Source organism: Chiloscyllium plagiosum, chromosome 15 (assembly GCF_004010195.1).
Source record: "Chiloscyllium plagiosum isolate BGI_BamShark_2017 chromosome 15, ASM401019v2, whole genome shotgun sequence".
NCBI classification, from domain to species: domain Eukaryota; kingdom Metazoa; phylum Chordata; class Chondrichthyes; order Orectolobiformes; family Hemiscylliidae; genus Chiloscyllium; species Chiloscyllium plagiosum.
In genome coordinates, this window is record NC_057724.1 from 44,510,311 (window position 1) to 44,529,595 (window position 19,285).

Genomic DNA, 19,285 nt, shown 5'->3' on the forward strand with positions numbered 1-19,285 from the left:
TCATTCCTGAAGAAGGGCTTATGCCCGAAAAGTCGATTCTCCTGCTCCTTTGATGCTGCCTGACCTGCTGCGCTTTTCCAGCAACACATTTTTAAGCTGTTTGGTCAAGGCATTGTCCTAAGAAATAAGCAAGGAATGATTTGCCACTGAAGGTCAAAGGGCAATGCTTTGATTTTTTTCTTGTTGGAGGTAGTCAGTATATAGTACTTTTGTAACTCACACATTACTCACTACTTATCAGTCCAAACCTGGATATTTTCCAGGTTTTGCTGCATTTGGGCATGGACTGTTTCAGTACAGTTCGATTAGTATATTATGGTCAGGTGCAGAATGAATCCTAATTCCTAAAGTAACTTTTAGAAGCCCTTAATGAAGCAGACAACAGACTGGTGAATCATAAAATGTGCCCTAGAATATTGCAATTCTACCTGTATAGCTTTTTAAAAATCAGATTGCCATGATGTACTAACAAAATTTAACCATATAACATATCAGCACCTTGACATTCAATATCATTACCATCACTGAATGCACTACTTTAAACATCCTGGTGGTTACCATTGACCAGAAACTGAACTGAACTATCCCTATCAGTACTGTGGCTACAAGGGCAGGTCAGAGGTTAGGAATCCGCCTCGGAACACTTCAACCCCATGGCATCAATGTGGACTTCACCAGTTTCCTCATTTCCCTCCCCCCATTTTACTCCAGTTCCAATCTTCCGGCTCAGCACCGTCATTATGACCTGTCCCAGCTGTCAACCTTCCTTCCCACCTATCTGCTCCACCTTCCTCTCTGACCTATCACCTTCACCCCCATCTCCATCCACCTTTAGCGCTCTCAGCTATTTTCACCCCAGCCCCCCTCCCCCTCCCATTTATCTCCCCACCCCCGAAGGTTTCAGCCTCTTTCCTGATGAAGGGCTTTTTCCTGAAATGTTGACTTTCCTGCTCCTCGGATGCTGCCTGATCTGCTGTGCTTTTCCAGCACCACTCTAATCTTGGGTAATTCACATCCTGACTCGACCACCATCTACAAAGCACAAGTCATGGGTTTGATGGAACATTTTCCAATTGTCTGTATGAGTGCAGCTTAAGCAACATTCAGAACAAACTAGCCCAATGATTGACACCATATCCACAAACATTCACTGCTTCCAACACTCATGTTTAGTAGCAGCAGTATATACCATCTAAGACGCACAGCAGAAATTCAGCAAGCAGCTTAGAAAGCTCCTTACAAATCTACAAGCACCAGTATCTCGAAGGATAAGGACACAGATACATGGAAACATTACGATTTGCAAGTTCCCCTCCAAATCATCCACCATTCTGAGTGGGAAATATATCTCTATGCATTCAGTATCACTGGATCAAAATCCTGGAATACACTCACTGACATCATTGTGGATCTACCTACAGAAAATGAACTGCAGTGGTTCAAGAAGTCAACTCACCACCACCTGCTCAAGGGAACCTAGGGATGGGCAATAAACACTGGCCCAGCCAGTGACATCCGTATAGAGTCCTCCATTCATAGAAATGCACAGCATGGAAGCAGACCCTTCGGTCCAACTTGTCCATGCCGACCAGATATCCTAACCTAATGTCATCCCATTTGCCAGCACTTGGCCCATATCCCTCTAAACTCTTCCTATTCATATACCCAACCAGATGTGTTTTAATTGTTGTAATTGTACCAGCTTCCACCACTTCATTTGGCAGCTCATCCCATACATGCACCTCTGTGTGAAAAGGTTACCCCTTAGGTCCCTTTTAAATTTTTCCCCTCTCCCTAAACCTATGCCCTCTAGTTCTGGGCTCCCCCACCACAGGGAAAATACCTTATTTATTTACCCTGTCAATGCCCCTCATGATTTAATGAATAAAACAAAAGTTGGTTTGATTCCAATATGTCACACCAACGGCACTTTGGAATTGTCCCAAAGAGATGCCAAGAAAAGTTGTTATTAAATAGTCATTGTACTGACTAGGTTTGACACATCGTTTAGTGGACAACAAATGCTAGAAACATTCCAGGAGCAGCACAATGTTCTTTTAAGTATGTTCTTCCAGATCAGAAATAGCATGGCCATACACAATGGATAGTAGCACAATTGTAGGTTGTTCCTTGGCATCCAACTATACTCTTTAATAAGATAATAAATTTATGGACACTGAGAATGATAATAAAGGCATCATCTTTATTAAAGAGCACAATAATGATGCTACCAGATCTGCTGAGTTTCTCCAGCAATTTCTATTTTTGGTTCAGCTTTCCAGCATCTGCAGTCCTTCCTTTGAATCATATTAATCTCTGACTTGAAGGTGCTGGTGTTGGACTGGGGTGGACAAAGTTAAAAGTCCCACAACACCAGATTATAGTCCTGGTGTTGAGTGATTTTTAACTTTAATATTAATCTCTGACAGTATTGGAGTTCAGGGAAAATAAACTACAACTCCCAGAATGCCAATGCAGGCAGAACTGACACGTGGCTTCCGGCCGCCATGTTGCTGGGTGCCGGTTATAATCCCGAGTGAAGGTGAAGCTGTGGTCATGGCTCATCTGCAGTTCACCGTACATAGAGGGTGAACGGTTTTAAACCTAATTCTGATTAGTTGTGTGGGATAGGTTTTGTTATCAGGATGAAGTGGTGAGAGGGTGTTCTCGGGCTCGGGGGCAACAGGAAGGCCAGGCTGAGGAAGGGGCTTGTACCAGTGCGGGATGCGATAGGACACAGTCCCCAGGCCGACCCCCCCCCCCCCCTATACTAGTACCTAATGATAAGGTGTAGTTCGAAATTCACTGACAACGCCACTTACTGTAAAGGGAGGGGATCGAAATCTGGGAATTCCCGGTGGCGGTCGGCAGGTTGTTTCCAATGTCGAGGCAGAGCACCTGCCCACAAATTGGCCTTTCAGAGTGAGAGACCGCAGGCAGCTGCGGCTTCTTCTGTGTCTTCCCACGGCTGGACTCTTCCAATCCTGGAGGGCTCTCCCTGGTCTGATTAAGGGCACTCGTCTTCTCGCCATTCCCCCCCCCTCCAAAGAAAAATATCACCGATATTGGGTGCTATATTTAGCAAACGTCTCCATGGCTTCTACATCTGTTGATAAGGTGGGTTGCTGTTTATAGTATTTAACTTGATTTACTAATTGTCACAGTTTCTATTTGCAGATTTGATAACCTCACACTTGTTGTTTGAAGGTGCTAATGATGTTGAAGGTGCCAATGATGTTGAAATAGTTCAAGAGTAGCTCTTGCAAATAATCTGCAACTTTTGAGTTTGTGTGCATTATTCCAGTGTTTGACACCATCTGGAGAGGAAGATGGATTCAGTAATAAACGTGTGATGATGAAAACAGTAGTTTTGGTTGCAGGTTTTGTTCAGCAATGAAATTTGGAAGTTCTCCTGATTAGATGTTGAGCAAGGAGTGTGGAATCACAGGAAATGTGTGGGCCTAAGGGAGATCGCAGCAGGTCAGGCAGCATCAAAGGAGCAGGAGAATTGACGTTTCGGGCATAAGCCCTTCTTCATTCCTGAAGAAGGGCTTATGCCCGAAATGTCGATTCTCCTGCTCCTTTGATGCTGCCTGACCTGCTGTGCTTTTCCAGCAACACATTTTTCAGCTCTGATCTCCAGCATCTGCAGTCCTCACTTTTGCCTAAGGGAGATGGTGATCTTGTAGAATTGAATGATTTGGTAACTGTTTGTTTGAAAGCAGAGTGTAGGATGATATACTCTGAGGCTGATCAACTACTGCCCTACCTGATAAAAGTATGCTGTTCAATGTTGAATATTACTTGGATGTAGTACAGAGGTTAACAAAGACAATCTATCATTAACACCAGGTGCTGTGTAACTCTCTAGTACTAACCAAACTGGCTAAATCATAAAAAGGCTGCTACACTCACCCCTGTGGCAGAGGTGAGAAAGCCAGCAAGTGATCTTGTCCTCATCGTTTTACAGATGCACCTGTCCATGATGGTATTAGTAAGAGTTTCCACCATGATGATGATGTAGAGATGAATTCCTGTCTTTGCACTGAAGATAGTGTTTTGTGGCATTGTACTAAATGAAACAGATTCCAAGTAGATCTAGCAGCTCAAAACTGGGAATTTGAGACATGTCAGCAACAGCAGAATTCCCAAACTGTAACCTTCACTCTGCCATTACCATCAAACAATGGATCCAATTATAGTTCAGGGAGGAATATGAGAGAAGTCAGGAACAGCAAGGTGCACTAAACTAATGAATCCTCAGCATAAGGCTACCGTGCATGCTAAACAATAGAAGGAAAATGCTAGGAATAGAACTAAGTGATCCCATAATTGATATAGCTGGTCAAAGTACTGCAAGTTTGGATTGTTCTGTTGGAGAAGCCATGGTGTGTTGCTGCATGCATCTTGTAAATGACATAAGCTGCTGCCACTGAAATGGTATATTGATCTAGTTGGCTGTTATTTATGGTGCTGAACTGGATTTTTTTAGTCCTGCTGCTATTCAAGGAAGTGAGAGTATATCCATCACACTTTCAGCAGTGGACAGGATCTGGGGACATGAGATTAAGTGTAATTTAGAAACTATGTACCAACCTTGGCATTTGATTTGGACACAGAAGCATGTGTAGGCTATCAGATGCCACAGAAACCACTTTATTCACATCTCTAGCAACTTGTGCCAAAGTTTAGCGAGCTGTCAGAGTTGAGCAAAAGTCTGTCATGGTCATAACTGTCCGAATCATACTTGTCTGCCAAATGCCAGTTGTGTATATTATCATCCCTTGGTATGTCTTGCCTTACTGGTGGTAACATGCAGTCAGTCAGGTGTGGCCCTAGAAGTCTGCACCACTGATTCCAGACCCCATTATATCTTGTGGAATTGGGTCAGATGTGGGCAAGGCAACCTCTGGGTGATCAATTAGTACTGTGCTCCACATTTTGAACAGCATTTGGAAGATGCACTGAGGATAGCAAGAGCTGTCGGAATGCTGGCCAGCAGCTATAAATCATGTTGCAAGGTGAAATTAAAGCACTGAATCTCTGTCGTTGATGGCATATGTCCTTACAAGATTTATAAAACTGTGGTTGCTGAGTGCATTATTAATCATTGCCTTTTATAGTATAATGAGGAATACATTTAAAGTAATAAAGAATGTCATGCTTATAACCAGTTTTCCAGCAGCTTCTGATTGCAAACGTAATAAACAAATAGTAATGCTGAAGAGGGAGCTCTCAATTTCAGCGCTGTAGACATGAGATTTAATCATTCCAGCCATTTTCTTTTCTCTGTTTCGTCCGATTTGATTAAGTGTGCAAGTCTGATATTTAACTTTGGATCAGATTACAAGAAAACATCAGGCTTTGTGAGCAGACCTTCTTCCAAAGTATCTAAATTTTTAAATTTAAAGGTTAGAAGTCTTATTTGTACATGCCTAGGACTTTAATGGGTAGTCCAGCTATGCCAGTTAGAAGCTACAGTATCGCTGCCTTTTATTCTGATGCAATCCAAATTTATCACCTTGTGTTCTCCTTTTTTGTGTTCAATTGCAACTACAACAAAGATTCTAATCTATATTAAAATTATACTTGTGATGTCATCTATAACCAGGAATACCTCCATATTTCTTTTTCCTAAAAGTATCGTCGTGGGTAATGGGACTATTTTGTCTGACTTCTTTGAAGGGCAACTTTCCAGACACTACAACAATGTCAGTGACTTTGATTAGAATATTTACTGGTATTCTTGGGCGGGGGGGTGATTTGGTGTGTGGGAACTCACCAGTTTCATGAAGTTGATCATTCATAACATTTCAGGTTTTGTGTATTTTATTGATACTTTTGGGAATGTAATATGAGTTTTTGATCATCCATCTCAAAGTGGATCAGTTTGTTAATGAGCATTTTAATTTCCTTAGCCATCATATTGTCCATATTATTAATTAAATTAAGTGACATTTGTCGTTTTGTCAACATTTCATCCCTCTTCTGCAGACTGATTTGTGACGGTGTACCATTATGTGGCTTCTCACTTACATTTAGCATTCTGCACAGAAGGACCTTTATTCATGTAATGGTATCAATAGAGAGGTTTATGTATCGCAATAGTTCATTTATATATGCTGGATTAAATATTTTATGATGCAAAATTATCATTTGTTTATGTAGCATTGAAAGTGAGATTGCCCAATTGAGGGGAATGTTGTGCTTTGAACTTTCTTTCTGTCAGTAATTTAATTCTGAATGTGAATACTATCAACACTTGATGTTACAGCCAACACTGGAAGTGCAAGCGTCATTGCATGCATCAGACGAGTCTGTATCGGCCACATTTTAACCGACTACAGCTTGATTTGTTAGTGCTAGAGTGTGTTTGTGTAGTTTGATATTACTTTTAATTGAAATGCTAGCTGTGTTTCTTCATTTATTGCAGCTGACATTTTTCACTCCGAATGTGTAATTGTGTTCCAGTCTGAGAGTATCCCTTGTCTGGCTGTAACAGATGGCTCTGCAAGGACCAATGGAATGAACTCTGCTTGTACCTATTGTTTCCAGATATTTTGCTTTTGTGGCTGTCCGTAGTCAGTGGCACCAGTCAGTTGCTTGGCTGTATAACTTTTAATCCATACTTTCCTTGCATTTTTTTCTTTTCTTTCTATTTTTCTCATTGTCACCCTTTTGTACTTTTTATACCAAATGTCTAACACTAAAGTGAGGAGGAGGGTGGTGTCTTTACGATGTAACTGGTGCTGCTGATGGAATTTCTGCATTTTTTTTTAACTGTAGCATCCAATGCCTTGATTTTTAGTGTAAAAAAAAATAATGGGAAGGTGATGGCTAGTGGTATTATCACTAGACTATTAGTCTGGAGATGTAGGTTCAAATCCCACCATGACAGATGAATTGGAATTCAATTTTTAAAAAACTGGAATTAAGAAATCATTGTCAATTGTTGGAAAAACTTGTCTGGTTCACTAATCTTTTTTATAGAAGGGAGTAATGTGACTCCTGTGACACATGACTAATGTGGTATACTCTTAACTGCATTCTGAGATGGCCTTGCAAGTTAACAATTGTGATAAAGTTTCTAAAGATAAAATGAAACCTGATGGACCACTTGGCATCTACCTAGGCACTGAAGAAGACAATGACAAGCACAGCCCTGTCAACCCAACATTGTCCATTACTAACATTGAGAGGGGACTGGCGGCTAAATTGGGAGAATTGACTGTCAGACTAGTCAAGGAATAATCATGTTCACAGAATCATATATTTTACAGACAATGTCCCATACACTACCTTCACCATCCCTGGATTATGTTGTCACATCTGCAGGACAGACCAAGCAGAGATGGTGGTTTTCCACAACATTGATTCTGGACGGCATGTTGTCATGTGGAACCAGATAAAACATGGGCAAGGAAACCTCATTCAAAGTTTGTGAGAAGATTTGTAGCTCGGGTGCTCGTTGTTGTGGTTCTGTTCACCGAGCTGGGAATTTGTGTTGCAGACGTTTCGTCCCCTGTCTAGGTGACATCCTCAGTGCTTGGGAGCCTCCTGTGAAGCGCTTCTGTGTTGTTTCCTCCAGCATTTATATTGCCGACAACCAGAAGCGGCAGAGATAAACCACTATAAATGCCGGAGGAAACAACACAGCGCTTCACAGGGGGCTCCCAAGCACTGAGGATGTCACCTAGACAGGCGACGAAATGTCTGCAACACAAATTCCCAGCTTGGCGAACAGAACCACAACAAGGAAACCTCATGCTAAATAACACGATACCATCCTCTCTCAGCCTTTTGGATCGGTAACTCCTCCATGTTGAATGTCACTTGGAGGTAACACTGGGTGTACCAATGGGTTTCAAATTCCACCATCAAGAGAGGCTCGGCAGCAACACTAATTGACTTTGTACTAGGCTAGGTTTGTGGCAGGTGGTGAGGGAGCTAACAAAAAAGAAGAACAAACTTGACCACCTCTTAATATTCTGGCTGCCACAAATGCATGTCAGTATTGGTAAGAGTGACCATAACACAGCCCTTGTGGTGATGAAGTTTTGCCTTTAAATTGAGAATCCATTCCATTCTGTGGTATGGTTCTATCACACTGCTAAATGGGACAGACATTGATGCGACCAAGCAACTCAAGACTGGGTGCCCACAAGGTGCTCAATGCTGTCAGCACAGAGCTGTCCTCCAACATAATCTGCAATGTCTTACACAGTACCTTCCCTATTCTACCAATATAATCAAGTTATCAACCCTGGTTCAGTGAAGAACCAGGGCATGCAAGTTGCAGCATACCTAAAAATAAGGTGTCTACCTATTGAAGCCCCATGTCAGGATGATTAGCGTGGCAACCAGCATAAGCAGGAAGTGAATGGCAGATATGTGATTTCTACAACCAATAGAACAGATGTAAGCTCTCCTGTTCCGTTACATCCAGTAGTGCATGGTGAACAACTAAACAGGAGGAGACTCCACAAACATTCTATCCTCTGTAATGGGAGAGTCAAGCACCTTAGTGCAAAACATAAGACTGAAGCATTTGTGGTAAACATTTTGGTCAGAAGGGCTGAACAGATGTTCCATCCCTGTCTCCTCCAGAGATCCACAGTATCACGTACCAGTCTTCACCCAATTTGATGCACTCCATGTGGAGCTTCTAAACATACTGCAACTCTGCCAAGCTGTTCCAGTACAGCTACAACACCTGGCATCTACCTGACAATATGGATAATTGGGAGAAAGTGAGGGCTGCAGATGCTGGAGATCAGAGCTGAAAAATGTGTTGCTGGAAAAGCACAGCAGGTCAGGCAGCATCAAAGGAGCAGGAGAATCGCCACTTTGGGCATAAGCCCTTCTTCAGGAATGGGTCAGAAGAAGGGCTTATGCCCGAAACATCGATTCTCCTGCTCTTTTGATGCTGCCTGACCTGCTGCGCTTTTCCAGCAATACATTTTTCAATATGGATAATTGTCCATGTATGTCCTGTGTGTGTATCTCTCACAAACAGACATATCCACCCATTTACCACCCTCTCACTGTCATTTATCAGTAAAGTGATGGAAATTATCATTGGTGTTACCAAGCAGCACATACTCAGAAATAACCTGCTCACTGATGTCCAGTTTGAGTTCCACCAGCGCCACTAAGCGTATAGTCTTGGTCTAAACACTGTCGAAGAAGCTGAATTCCAGAGGTGAGGTGAGTGTGACTGTCCTTGACATTAAGGTTGCACATGACTAAGTATGGCATGAAAAAGCTTAAGCAAAAGTGGAAATTGGATGAAGACATTTGTGGCACAAAGGATGATTATGGTTTGAAGTTAGTCACCTATATTTCAGGACATTTTCACCAGGTCTTCCTCTGCCATAACCTTCTCCAGCTATATCGCTAGGCCAGAATCCTGGGATTCCCAAATGGCATAATGGATTTACTACACCAAATGGACTGCAGTGGTTTAAGAACGCAGCGCACCACCTTCAATGACAACTAAGGCATAAGTGTTGTCCCAGTGTCAGCAACACCCCATTTCATGAACGAATTAAAAAAAAACACAAGGTAACCAAATGCATGCAACCAAACAGCCTTTGTCTTTGTTTTTTATATCTTTAAGTTTTTTTTTTAATGTCCACACTAACATTGGTCACTTGTATAATTACAAGGATCAAAAACTTTTTTTTTGTCAGCCCTCTAGTATTCTTTGTTTTCAGCAGAACTCTATACAAAACGTTAATATTTTATAAGCACTCAGTTTTTCCTATAATTAACAATGGCCATGTCATCTGAGTTTTTTTTTCTCTCAAGCCATGTTTAAAAAGTTTCTTTTTAAAAAGTGCAAGCATTCATTTGAATGTAGTTTGTCTAGAAAATTTATTGTGATTGTACTTAGACACTGCTCATAAAAATTCTTTTTTCTCAAGGTATGATTTTCTTTTTCTTGCCACTGGCATATGCAGAACTGTAACTGCTAGTTAGTTGCCATTTAAGACATGCTCCTGCTCCTTGGATGCTGCCTGACCTGCGCTTTTCCAGCACTCCTACTCCTTGGATGCTGCCTGACCTGCGCTTTTCCAGCACTCCTGCTCCTTGGATGCTGCCTGACCTGCGCTTTTCCAGCAACACATTTTCAACATTTAAGACATATTAGCAGGTTACTTAACTGCTGTGCTGGGAAGTGTTATGGCTGATTCTTCTCTTTTCTGTCATCTATAAATACACATTTCCAATGGCTACCAACACACAGTAATTGAAATAGTAAGGCTTGCTTCTCTATCTCCTTTTCTTGACCCCATCCAACTACCATTATCGTCGATTCATAGCTCGCTCCAGTGAAAACAACTGTAAGCCAACTACATCATTCACAGATTAGCTAACGTTGTAGCTGAAATGACCATCATTTTGTACAACTTAGCTGTATAATTCGCAGTGCAATTGTGTGCTCTGAGCTGTCTGGTTGTCTGAGAATTGTTTTCATTTTTCTGCTGGTCACAGTTTTGTCCAAGATGAATCTTGCTGAAATATTTTGAGACTTACAGGCTCCTATGGTCTGAGGAAAATTCCTTTGAGCTGTACTGGATATTAGTCTTTGTTCTGTATTTAGCCACAGTTTCACTTTTTCTGTCATTTCTGTTCCCTGCAGATAAACCTGCGCCTTATTTTAGTTAGTGGGAAGACACAAGAGTTCATGTTTTCACCAAACGATTCTGCTGCAGATATTGCCAAATATGTCTATGAAAACTGGCCCATGGGTGAGTGTTCTAGGTATTTTGCAGGTATTTGTGATATGTATCAAATTTCCAGCGAAACCTTTTCACAGGTTGGTTCTAACTTGGGATGAAATCCTGAACCATGGAAGCAAAACTAGAAATCAGTTAATTCATTACTTTGAAATAATTTTAATGCAGTTTTTTTGGTTCAGAATTTTGATTTTTCTATTCATATTTTCAAGCAAAGCAACCAAACTGAAGTACCATTGTTGAAAATCTAGGTTATAACTAATTGATGGAGCAGGCAAAATAAATCAGAAAATGCTGGTTTGGTGACATTACATTTGGGTTTCACAAAGGAAAAGGCAAAACCCCCTTAGACTAAAGATTTCCATAATTCTGAGATTCGAAGAAAGAGATGTTTAAATGTGTCATAATCCAAAAGAATGTAGTGAGGTGAGAATGTAGACTGATATATTTCAAGATTTAGGAGGTAGACAATTTACAGATTTTTGAGAGAAGTCCTGAATGTAACCATGAATATCCTAGTGTAAGAATCCCATTGAAAGGTTAGCTTCAATTTACTCACTCTTTAGACAGACTTATAAAATATTAGAAATTGCAGTTATTTTTTACTAATGATTTAAGACTCCTTTTCAGGAAGCTAGTAGAATGTTATTATATACAATGAAGGGAATTTAATGCAAAAGTTGGAGGCTATGCTTAAGTTATACATGGCAATGATTAAACCATATCTGGAGTACTGTATATGGTATTGGTTTCATGATATAAGAAATAATGTTAATACTTTGGAACAATTCTGAGAGAGATTATAAAATTAATACCTGAAATGTGCAGGTTGTCTTGTGAACAAGTTAGATAGGTGAGGCTCATATCCGTTGGAGTTTAGAGTCAGAGTTGATTTAAAATCCTGAGTGGTCTTGACAGGGTAGAATGGAGAGGATATTTTGAATAGATAAAGCAAAATGTTTTCTGAGAATTGAGTCTTTGGAACGCTAATCCTTTAAAATATGGTTGAAGCCTTGAATATTTTTAAGGTAGGATAAAGATTCTTGTTAAGCAATGGAGTGGTTATCCAGGATAGGTGGGAATGTGTGTACGTCCTCTATATCAAGATTTCCCCCATGAGTTTAAAAACTTCTTCTCAGCTTTTAAGCTGTCAAACCTCCTTCAAATCTTGTATGTTTCAATAAGATCATCACCTGTTAATCTTCTAAGGGCCTGACTTGTTCAGCTGTTCTTGATAAGTCAATCCCTTCATCTCCAGCATCAGCTTGGTATGGAGAAAAAGCACAAAAAACTGCTGATGCTGGAAACCCAAAGCAGAAATTGCTGGAAAAACTCTGCAGGTCTGGCAGCATCTGTAGAGAGGAAGCAGTTAATATTTTGGATCTGTTCTGAAAGAGGGTCAGTTGGACCCAAAATGTCTGCTTTCTCTTCAGATATTGTCAGACCTGCTGAGTTTTCAGTAAATTCTGCTTTTGTTTCTGATCAGGCTAATGAATCTCTTTTGAACTATCTCCAATGCTGTACATCTTTTAAATCCAGAGGTCAAGCTGTACACAGTACTCCAGGTGCAGTCTCAACAATACTCTGCAGTTATAACATGACTCTCCTATTTTTAAAACCCCAACCCAAACAGATGTTATTAGCTGGGGAGACAATGACGAGACTATTTAATTCAGAAACTAAGCTAATGGTCTGGGGAACCAGGTTTATATCTCACCATGGCAGATGGTGGAATTTACATTTAATTAAAATATCCTGAGAATTAAGAATCTACTGACGGCTTTTTAATAACCATTGTCGATTGTTGGAAAACACATCTGGCTCACTGATGTTCTTCTGGGAAGGAAATCAGCTATCCTCATCTGTTCTGACCTGCATGGGACTCAAGATCCCTAGCAATGTGGTTGACTCTCAACTGCCCTCTGGCCAATTTAGGGATGAGCAATGACTGCTGGCTTAGCCATTGGCACCCACATTCTGTGAATGAATTTTAAAAGCAGGTCTGGAAAAATAAACCATCGTAATCTTAAGGGAGAGAAAATTTGTAAAAGTAAGCTTTGCTGATAATGTTCGTGCTTGTGAAACTGAGGTGAAAGCTCTGCTAATATTGGATTCTTGTTCTGCCCTCAATGAATGAGGAACAGCATATCCTGGAACTGTGTAGCAATGTAGTGCAACAAGTCTGCAGTAATGTGAGTAGTTGTGGAAGGGATTACTATATTCATTTTTTAAAGTGAAATTTATTTTAATTGAAGTATCATTTGCCCATTAATTCCTGTTTAACACATCCAGCCCAATAATTAAAGTAAGATTAAAGAGTGAAACTGTTGACAACATAGTCATTTTAAGTGGGATATACTGTAAATTTTATTGTTTTAGTTATGGTTTCCCCATTGGGATCTCGACAAAGGCAAAAGGTGGATTCATTCTTGTTACATGAACACTGGAAGACTTACCTTGGTATTCTGTTCTGAAACTACTGATTTCAATGATTTGAATGTATATTCCTATGTCGGTTTGGAGATTGGAATTGCTAAACCAGTTGTTGGAATTTAACTTTTCTAATCTCCTTTGGATTTTGTATTGTCTGTTTTCAGGCAAATAAAGTCTATGTGGCATTCTCAGTAGCTGGTCTCTTGAATGTAGAGATGGATTTTTCAGATCACATAACAGACACCTGAACAAATCTTGTTTTGTATATCGTGTAAGAAACTGATCAAATAGAGAATTTCTAGCTCTCTGCCACAAAGTACGCTCCAAATTTACACACATCCTGATCTTTTCTGGTGGTGTCAGCCACTGATAACGGCTGTGATTTCCCCAGCGCTGTTTACCTATTAATAGAAGTTGGGTTTCCATAAAGAGTAAAATAGAATTGCATATCTATTTGTGTTGAGTTGATTGTCAAGCCCATCATGCACACTCTTGAAGGCAGATAAAAATTTCAGTGCTCGTTCTTTACATACATAATGAACGTGGTTTTTGGTTCGTGTGTGTATGTGGACGAGAAACGTGTCACAGTTGTGTGTGTGTCGTGCTGGAAAAGCACAGCAGGTCAGGCAGCATCCGAGGAGTAGAAGAATTGACGTTTCAGGCAAGAGCCCTTTATCAGCAATGCGAAACATGTCACAATATTATTGGAAAGAAACAGCTTAACAGAAGTTTGAGTCCCACCAACACTTTGTTAATACCCAGGGTCATTCCGAAATGGTTTGAGAATTAATTAAACTTGGGATCTTACTATAGCTGTGGCTAATAATTGTGCTGGATCATCAAAGGGTTATTTTAATATTTGTTGACAGGATGAGGGCATTGCTGGCTAGGCCAGCATTTGTTGCCCATCCCTAATTACCCAGAGGGCAGTTGAGTCAACCACATTTGCTATGGGTCTAGAGTCACATGTAGACCAGACCAAGTAAGGATGGCAGTTTCCTTCCCTAAAGGACATTAGTGAACCAGATAGAGATTTCTGTCAATCAACAGTGGATTCATAGCCATGATTACACTCTTGATTCCAAATATGAACTGAATTCCATTTACACAATCTACCATGAAGGATTTGAACCTGGGTCCCCAGAGCATTACTGGGTCTCTAGATTAACAGTCCAGTGATTAATACCACTAGGCATTGCCTACCCTATTTTGTTTTTAAAAAGCATGCTGTTCAACCATTTTTATGCAGTGTCTCTTTATTGATCACCACACCGTTTTTCTTTCTGCTGTTTGTGTTTTAAAAATTATTGTTCCTCTAACTGAGTTGTTTGCCAAATCTTTTTCCTTTGTGACGATATTTGTTTTCCTTCCTCTGTCCCTGTTTCCCCTGTTGTGAAAGTTTTGAGTCAGATTTCAGTGAAATCTGAGAGGAAGTTTTGTGCTTGCCTGACACTTACCTAATACAATATTTTGGATTTTGCTGCTTTGGTCTCCATTTTCAAATAGCACTGAACTCCAGTATTAAGTATTGTATGCTGAAATAATACTTTTTGAGATGTTTATTTTTCAATTGCAAGTAACATTTTTCATCACAATATTTTCAGACTGGGATGAAGAACAAGTTAGTAGCCCCAGCATTCTCCGGCTCATTTACCAAGGAAGGTTTTTACATGGAAATGTTACCTTGGGGGGTAAGTTCCAAATTATGTGGAATATTTTAGAAATGAAAAATTTTGATAAGTTCGGGCAATGTGTTGCTCCTGCATTGATTTTAATAGAAATCATAAATAGGATGTATCAGTCTCTGAAAGAGGATAATCACATTGATGCATGTTTACTGTATATTCTCTTAGTGAGTATGTTAATCAACACCTTGAGTTTTCATTTAATCATGGTTGATTTGTACCTCAGTTTCTCTACCTATCTTTACTATTTGACTGATATTGATTTGACAAAAGGTATCAATCTCAATGTTGAAAGTTTTTAGTTGATCTAACATCCACAGTCTTTTGTGGGATGGGAACAGTATGCCTTTATTTGCAGAAGTTTCTGATTTTGCTGTTGAATGGCCTGGCTGTAATTTTAAAATTTTATATTCTGTTTTTTCCCACCAGAGGAAATATTCTGTGTATCTATGCTACAAGTTCTTTTTAAACTTTATAAGCATAATGTCTCGATCACAGTTGATCTTTAAACTCCCGGAAATGCAAGCAAACTATATGCAAATGATTTTAATTCATTAAACCTGGCTGTCATTCTGATTAATTTGTACTGTACCCACTGTAAAGCTCCACAAAACTGAAACATATTGTCTCTCTTGTATCTTGAGGTACTGACCAGAAGTCTCTTAAATTTAAATGATTGACTTTAACGATTTGTGTATACAAGTATTGAATGGGTTTGCTTTTTCCACAGTTTGTAATTTTGCATCACCTTGAATAAATAGTCCAAACGCAAGGAGGGGCAAAAACCAAACTGGATGATCTTGTCCTGTGTCCAAATTTTTCTTGTGTCTGTATGTAACTTCCGATTCCTATCCATACAATTCAGTATATTCTCACTTACTCCAAATAATTGATAAATAAGATGAAAATCTAAAGGCTTTCAGAGGACGTACCTAAAGAGCATTACTTGTCTCATCCCAGAATCAAAGTGCATATCCCTTTATCTTTCTGAAATCCTACCCTCCAACTGAATTTGCATGATCGCCTCCAGTTTTGTGCATATCTGTTATGCTAATATATTCTGAAAACTAATGTCCCTTCTTTCAAAGCTCTGAAGCTTCCTCCTGGAAGGATGACAGTGATGCACTTAGTTGCCAGAGAGACATTGCCAGAACCCAACTCCCAAGGTAAGGTTGAGTCATGCAATGTGTGTACTCAGCTGACATTGTTGAAGTGGTTACATACTTCTTCCCCACACTCTTATACAGTAGAATAATTAAATTTGACAATGATAATATAAATCCTTTTTCTTAATTTTTGATCATCTGAAAGTAGGATTCCTGATGAGGTATGATTCCAGGATACCGACAGTTGTCTGGTACATGATTCAAATAATTACTCTTTACATTTAAGCCTCATCTACGAGGTTCACAGATTGCTCAACCATGGAGAATACTATGTTGAAGCTATAATCTGCTGTTGCTCGGTACCCACACTTGTGTCCTTGCCAAATGTGATCACTAGATTAGAGGTACTAGAAATCCTGACTGTCTGCTTCAAGCCATTGCAACAGTTATCCTACTTTGGCATTTGCACCTGCATGTCCTGGTCTGAGTGGCTCAGTGTTACCTAGGTACTTAGCTTCCAGCAAGCTGTTTCTCCCCTGAAAAATGAAACAATGTGAGGGTTTGGGAAGGTTAACAGTATTTGAGGAGAGGAAGTTATTGTGTAGTCAGTTGGCCTAGTTGAAGTATTATGTCAGGATTGGAGGAGAATGCACATAAAATGATTGTGTATTTTGCTGTAAATGACATTTTACTGCTCCAGACAGAGCTTGAATAAAACTTTTCATGTCCATCATTGTCACTACATTGTAAATAATGTTAAAATAAACATGCGTACCTACAACTGCAGGATCTTTTTTCCCAATTTAAAAATATCCAGAAATAGGATAGTTTTAGGAAAGGCAAAATCTACTCAGCTGCTAGTCTCTTGTTGTTCTTCTGGAATGGTGTGTCTTGAAATAGCTTTTGTCAAATTGCTTTTGTCAAATTTAGTTAGTTAATATAAAATATGAAGAATGTCAGATCAGCCATGATCCTATTGAATGGCGGTGCAGGCTGAAGGGGCCATATGCCCTACTCCTGTTCCTAATTCTTGTTGTTGTCTTCTGTTCTTCACCCCCCCACCCCCCCCAAGTTGTCTTGTCTGTGACCTCCTGTTTCATCTCTCATTTCATTTCATTTCATTTCATTTCATTTCATAACATCTAGGCCAACGTTACATTCTGATTGGATATGTCAGGACAGACTAGAAATTTGGAAGTTGAGACTCGCAGTTCACTACTGCACTTGACATTTACCCATTAAGCTATTGAACTCGATACAGAGGGTAAAAGAAAGGTGAAGAAGCTTTAATGTCCTTTTTATTAATCACCAAAGCATTATCTCACCAGATAGGTTCTTGGGACAACTGCAAGTTGCACCTTTAAATGTATGGTTAAAATTATTGTCTATTAGCCATCTTTTCTATTTTTATTAGAGATTTTATTTTGTTTTTTGTTCAGGTCAAAGAAATCGGGAGAAGACTGGAGAAAGCAATTGCTGTATGATTTTGTGAGGCCTGCTTGCCTTTTCAGCATGGCTACAAATCAAAAGAAGACCTTTTTATAGCATTTGTGAGCATTATCTTGGAATCTTCCCACTCAAAAGATTGCGATGTAACTGACTGGCAAGTTGTTGCTAACCAACTTGAGAGTATTCCTCATCATTGCACAGAATTCTACTGTGGTATTACACAAAGGATTTGTATCCTGCCAAGGCAGAACAGTCTGGGAAGAACTTAACAACTCCTACAGAAAGTTAAGAAGTGCTCCTGCTACAGAGAAGTGGCAATTACACGGGAGCCAAATCTTTCCATTATAATTTTTATTTTCTAACAATTTAACTTTTTAAAAATTTTTTTTCTAAATCATAGTTTGGATATTTCCAATTTTATTCCCTTCCATTCTGGAAGCATTAATCTCTTGTTGAACACAGCTCCATGCGTGTCACCCCTTCTCTGGTGCCTTGTCCTAGAGACTTCCTTATGCATATGTCTTGACACTATGTATCGACACTATGTATCAATGGGCTATTTGACCACTAGACATCACAGCTGAGCTTGATCATGTTATTACTTGATGTCTGGTCAAGCACTTTACAAACAGCATCACTAATGATGATTAAGGTAACCCTAGCTGCCAGATTTTTTCCCCCTCCCTTGATTCAGACATACTGAGATGGCTTTCGGCTGCTTTAGGTAAAACTTCTAACAAATCTAAGTATAAATTATGATGCTATCTCCAGCCTTTTTAAAGGGGAGGGGTGGGCATTTTAACATTCTGCAATAAGTCACCTTAGTTGAGGGTATTCTATTTTCCCCAGTGTAATGTTTATCTGTGGTGAAAATGTCCATGAGCAGATCTTTTTCACTTGTTTCAGCATGTCCTTTTTGTATTGGGTCCTTTGTTTTGAAAAAAAAACAAAGTGGATGTGAGCACTATAGAGTAATATCAAAACTTTTTATTAATAATATTCTTACCTACACAATACAGAAGGACTTTCAACTTTGGATTTGGTCTATCATGTGAAGCCACTCAATGTTTAATGAAGTTTTCAAAAATATTGCTTTTCTAGATTGTAGTTAGCATGTCTGAAGTTTTTTTAAAAAGAGCTACTGTTACTTCTTACAATAGAATGAAATTGCTGCTACTTTCCCTGTCAAAAGATTTGTTCTTCTATTTTCTCTCCTGCACAAACTGTCTCATTCAGAAGCTTGAATGAGTTTGAACCTGCATCGCAGCATTCCATATATTTGATGAGCCACTCTACCTGCAGGCTCTTACTACATATTTCCTATCATGGGATTGAAATGAGGTTTTATTTGGTCCATGCAGCTGGACAGCTTAGCCTCAGTTTTGTGCAACCTGTATCATATATGCAAGTGAAAGTGAGGACTGCAGATGCTGGAGATCAGAGCTGAAAATGTGTTGCTGGAAGGACCGTAATTTCCCGCCGGAAACCAGGACCATAATTTCCCGCCGGAAACCAGGACCGCAATTTCCCGCCGGAAACCAGGACCGCAATTTCCCGCCAGACGTAGTCGACGATGCCCTCCACCGCATCTCTTCCACTTCCCGCTCCTCCGCCCTTGAGCCCTGCCCCTCCAACCTCCACCAGGACAGAACCCCACTGGTCCTCACCTACTACCCCACCAACCTCCATGTACAACGTATCATCTGCTGCGATTTCCGCCACCTCCAAACGGACCTCACCACCAGTGATCTATTTCCCTCCCCTCCCCTATCAGCGTTCCAAAAAGACCACTCCCTCCGTGACTCCCTTGTCAGGTCCACACCCCCCACCAACCCAACCTCCACTCCCGGCACCTTCCCCTGCAACCGCA

At 40.1% G+C, this 19,285-nt stretch overlaps 1 protein-coding gene across 2 annotated transcripts in view; it reads left to right on the forward strand.

Annotated features, from left to right (window-relative positions):
* Nucleotides 1–2,490: 2,490 nt before the first annotated feature.
* The window catches only part of LOC122557271 (ubiquitin-like protein 3), a 26,121-nt gene continuing 9,326 nt past the window's right edge, over nt 2,491–19,285 (forward strand). The window contains exons 1-5 of one of the 2 annotated variants that reach the window (XR_006313782.1): nt 2,491–3,117; nt 10,646–10,754; nt 14,780–14,866; nt 15,949–16,026; nt 17,406–17,516. Coding sequence is in view for 1 of the 2 variants with exons in the window: in XM_043704793.1 (XP_043560728.1) it covers nt 3,094–3,117; nt 10,646–10,754; nt 14,780–14,866; nt 15,949–16,026; nt 17,406–17,458 (351 nt within the window). In the remaining variant the exon portion in view is untranslated. Of the gene's footprint in view, nt 3,118–10,645; nt 10,755–14,779; nt 14,867–15,948; nt 16,027–17,405; nt 19,006–19,285 lie in introns of those variants that run through there. The other variant, XM_043704793.1, reaches the window with a different exon arrangement.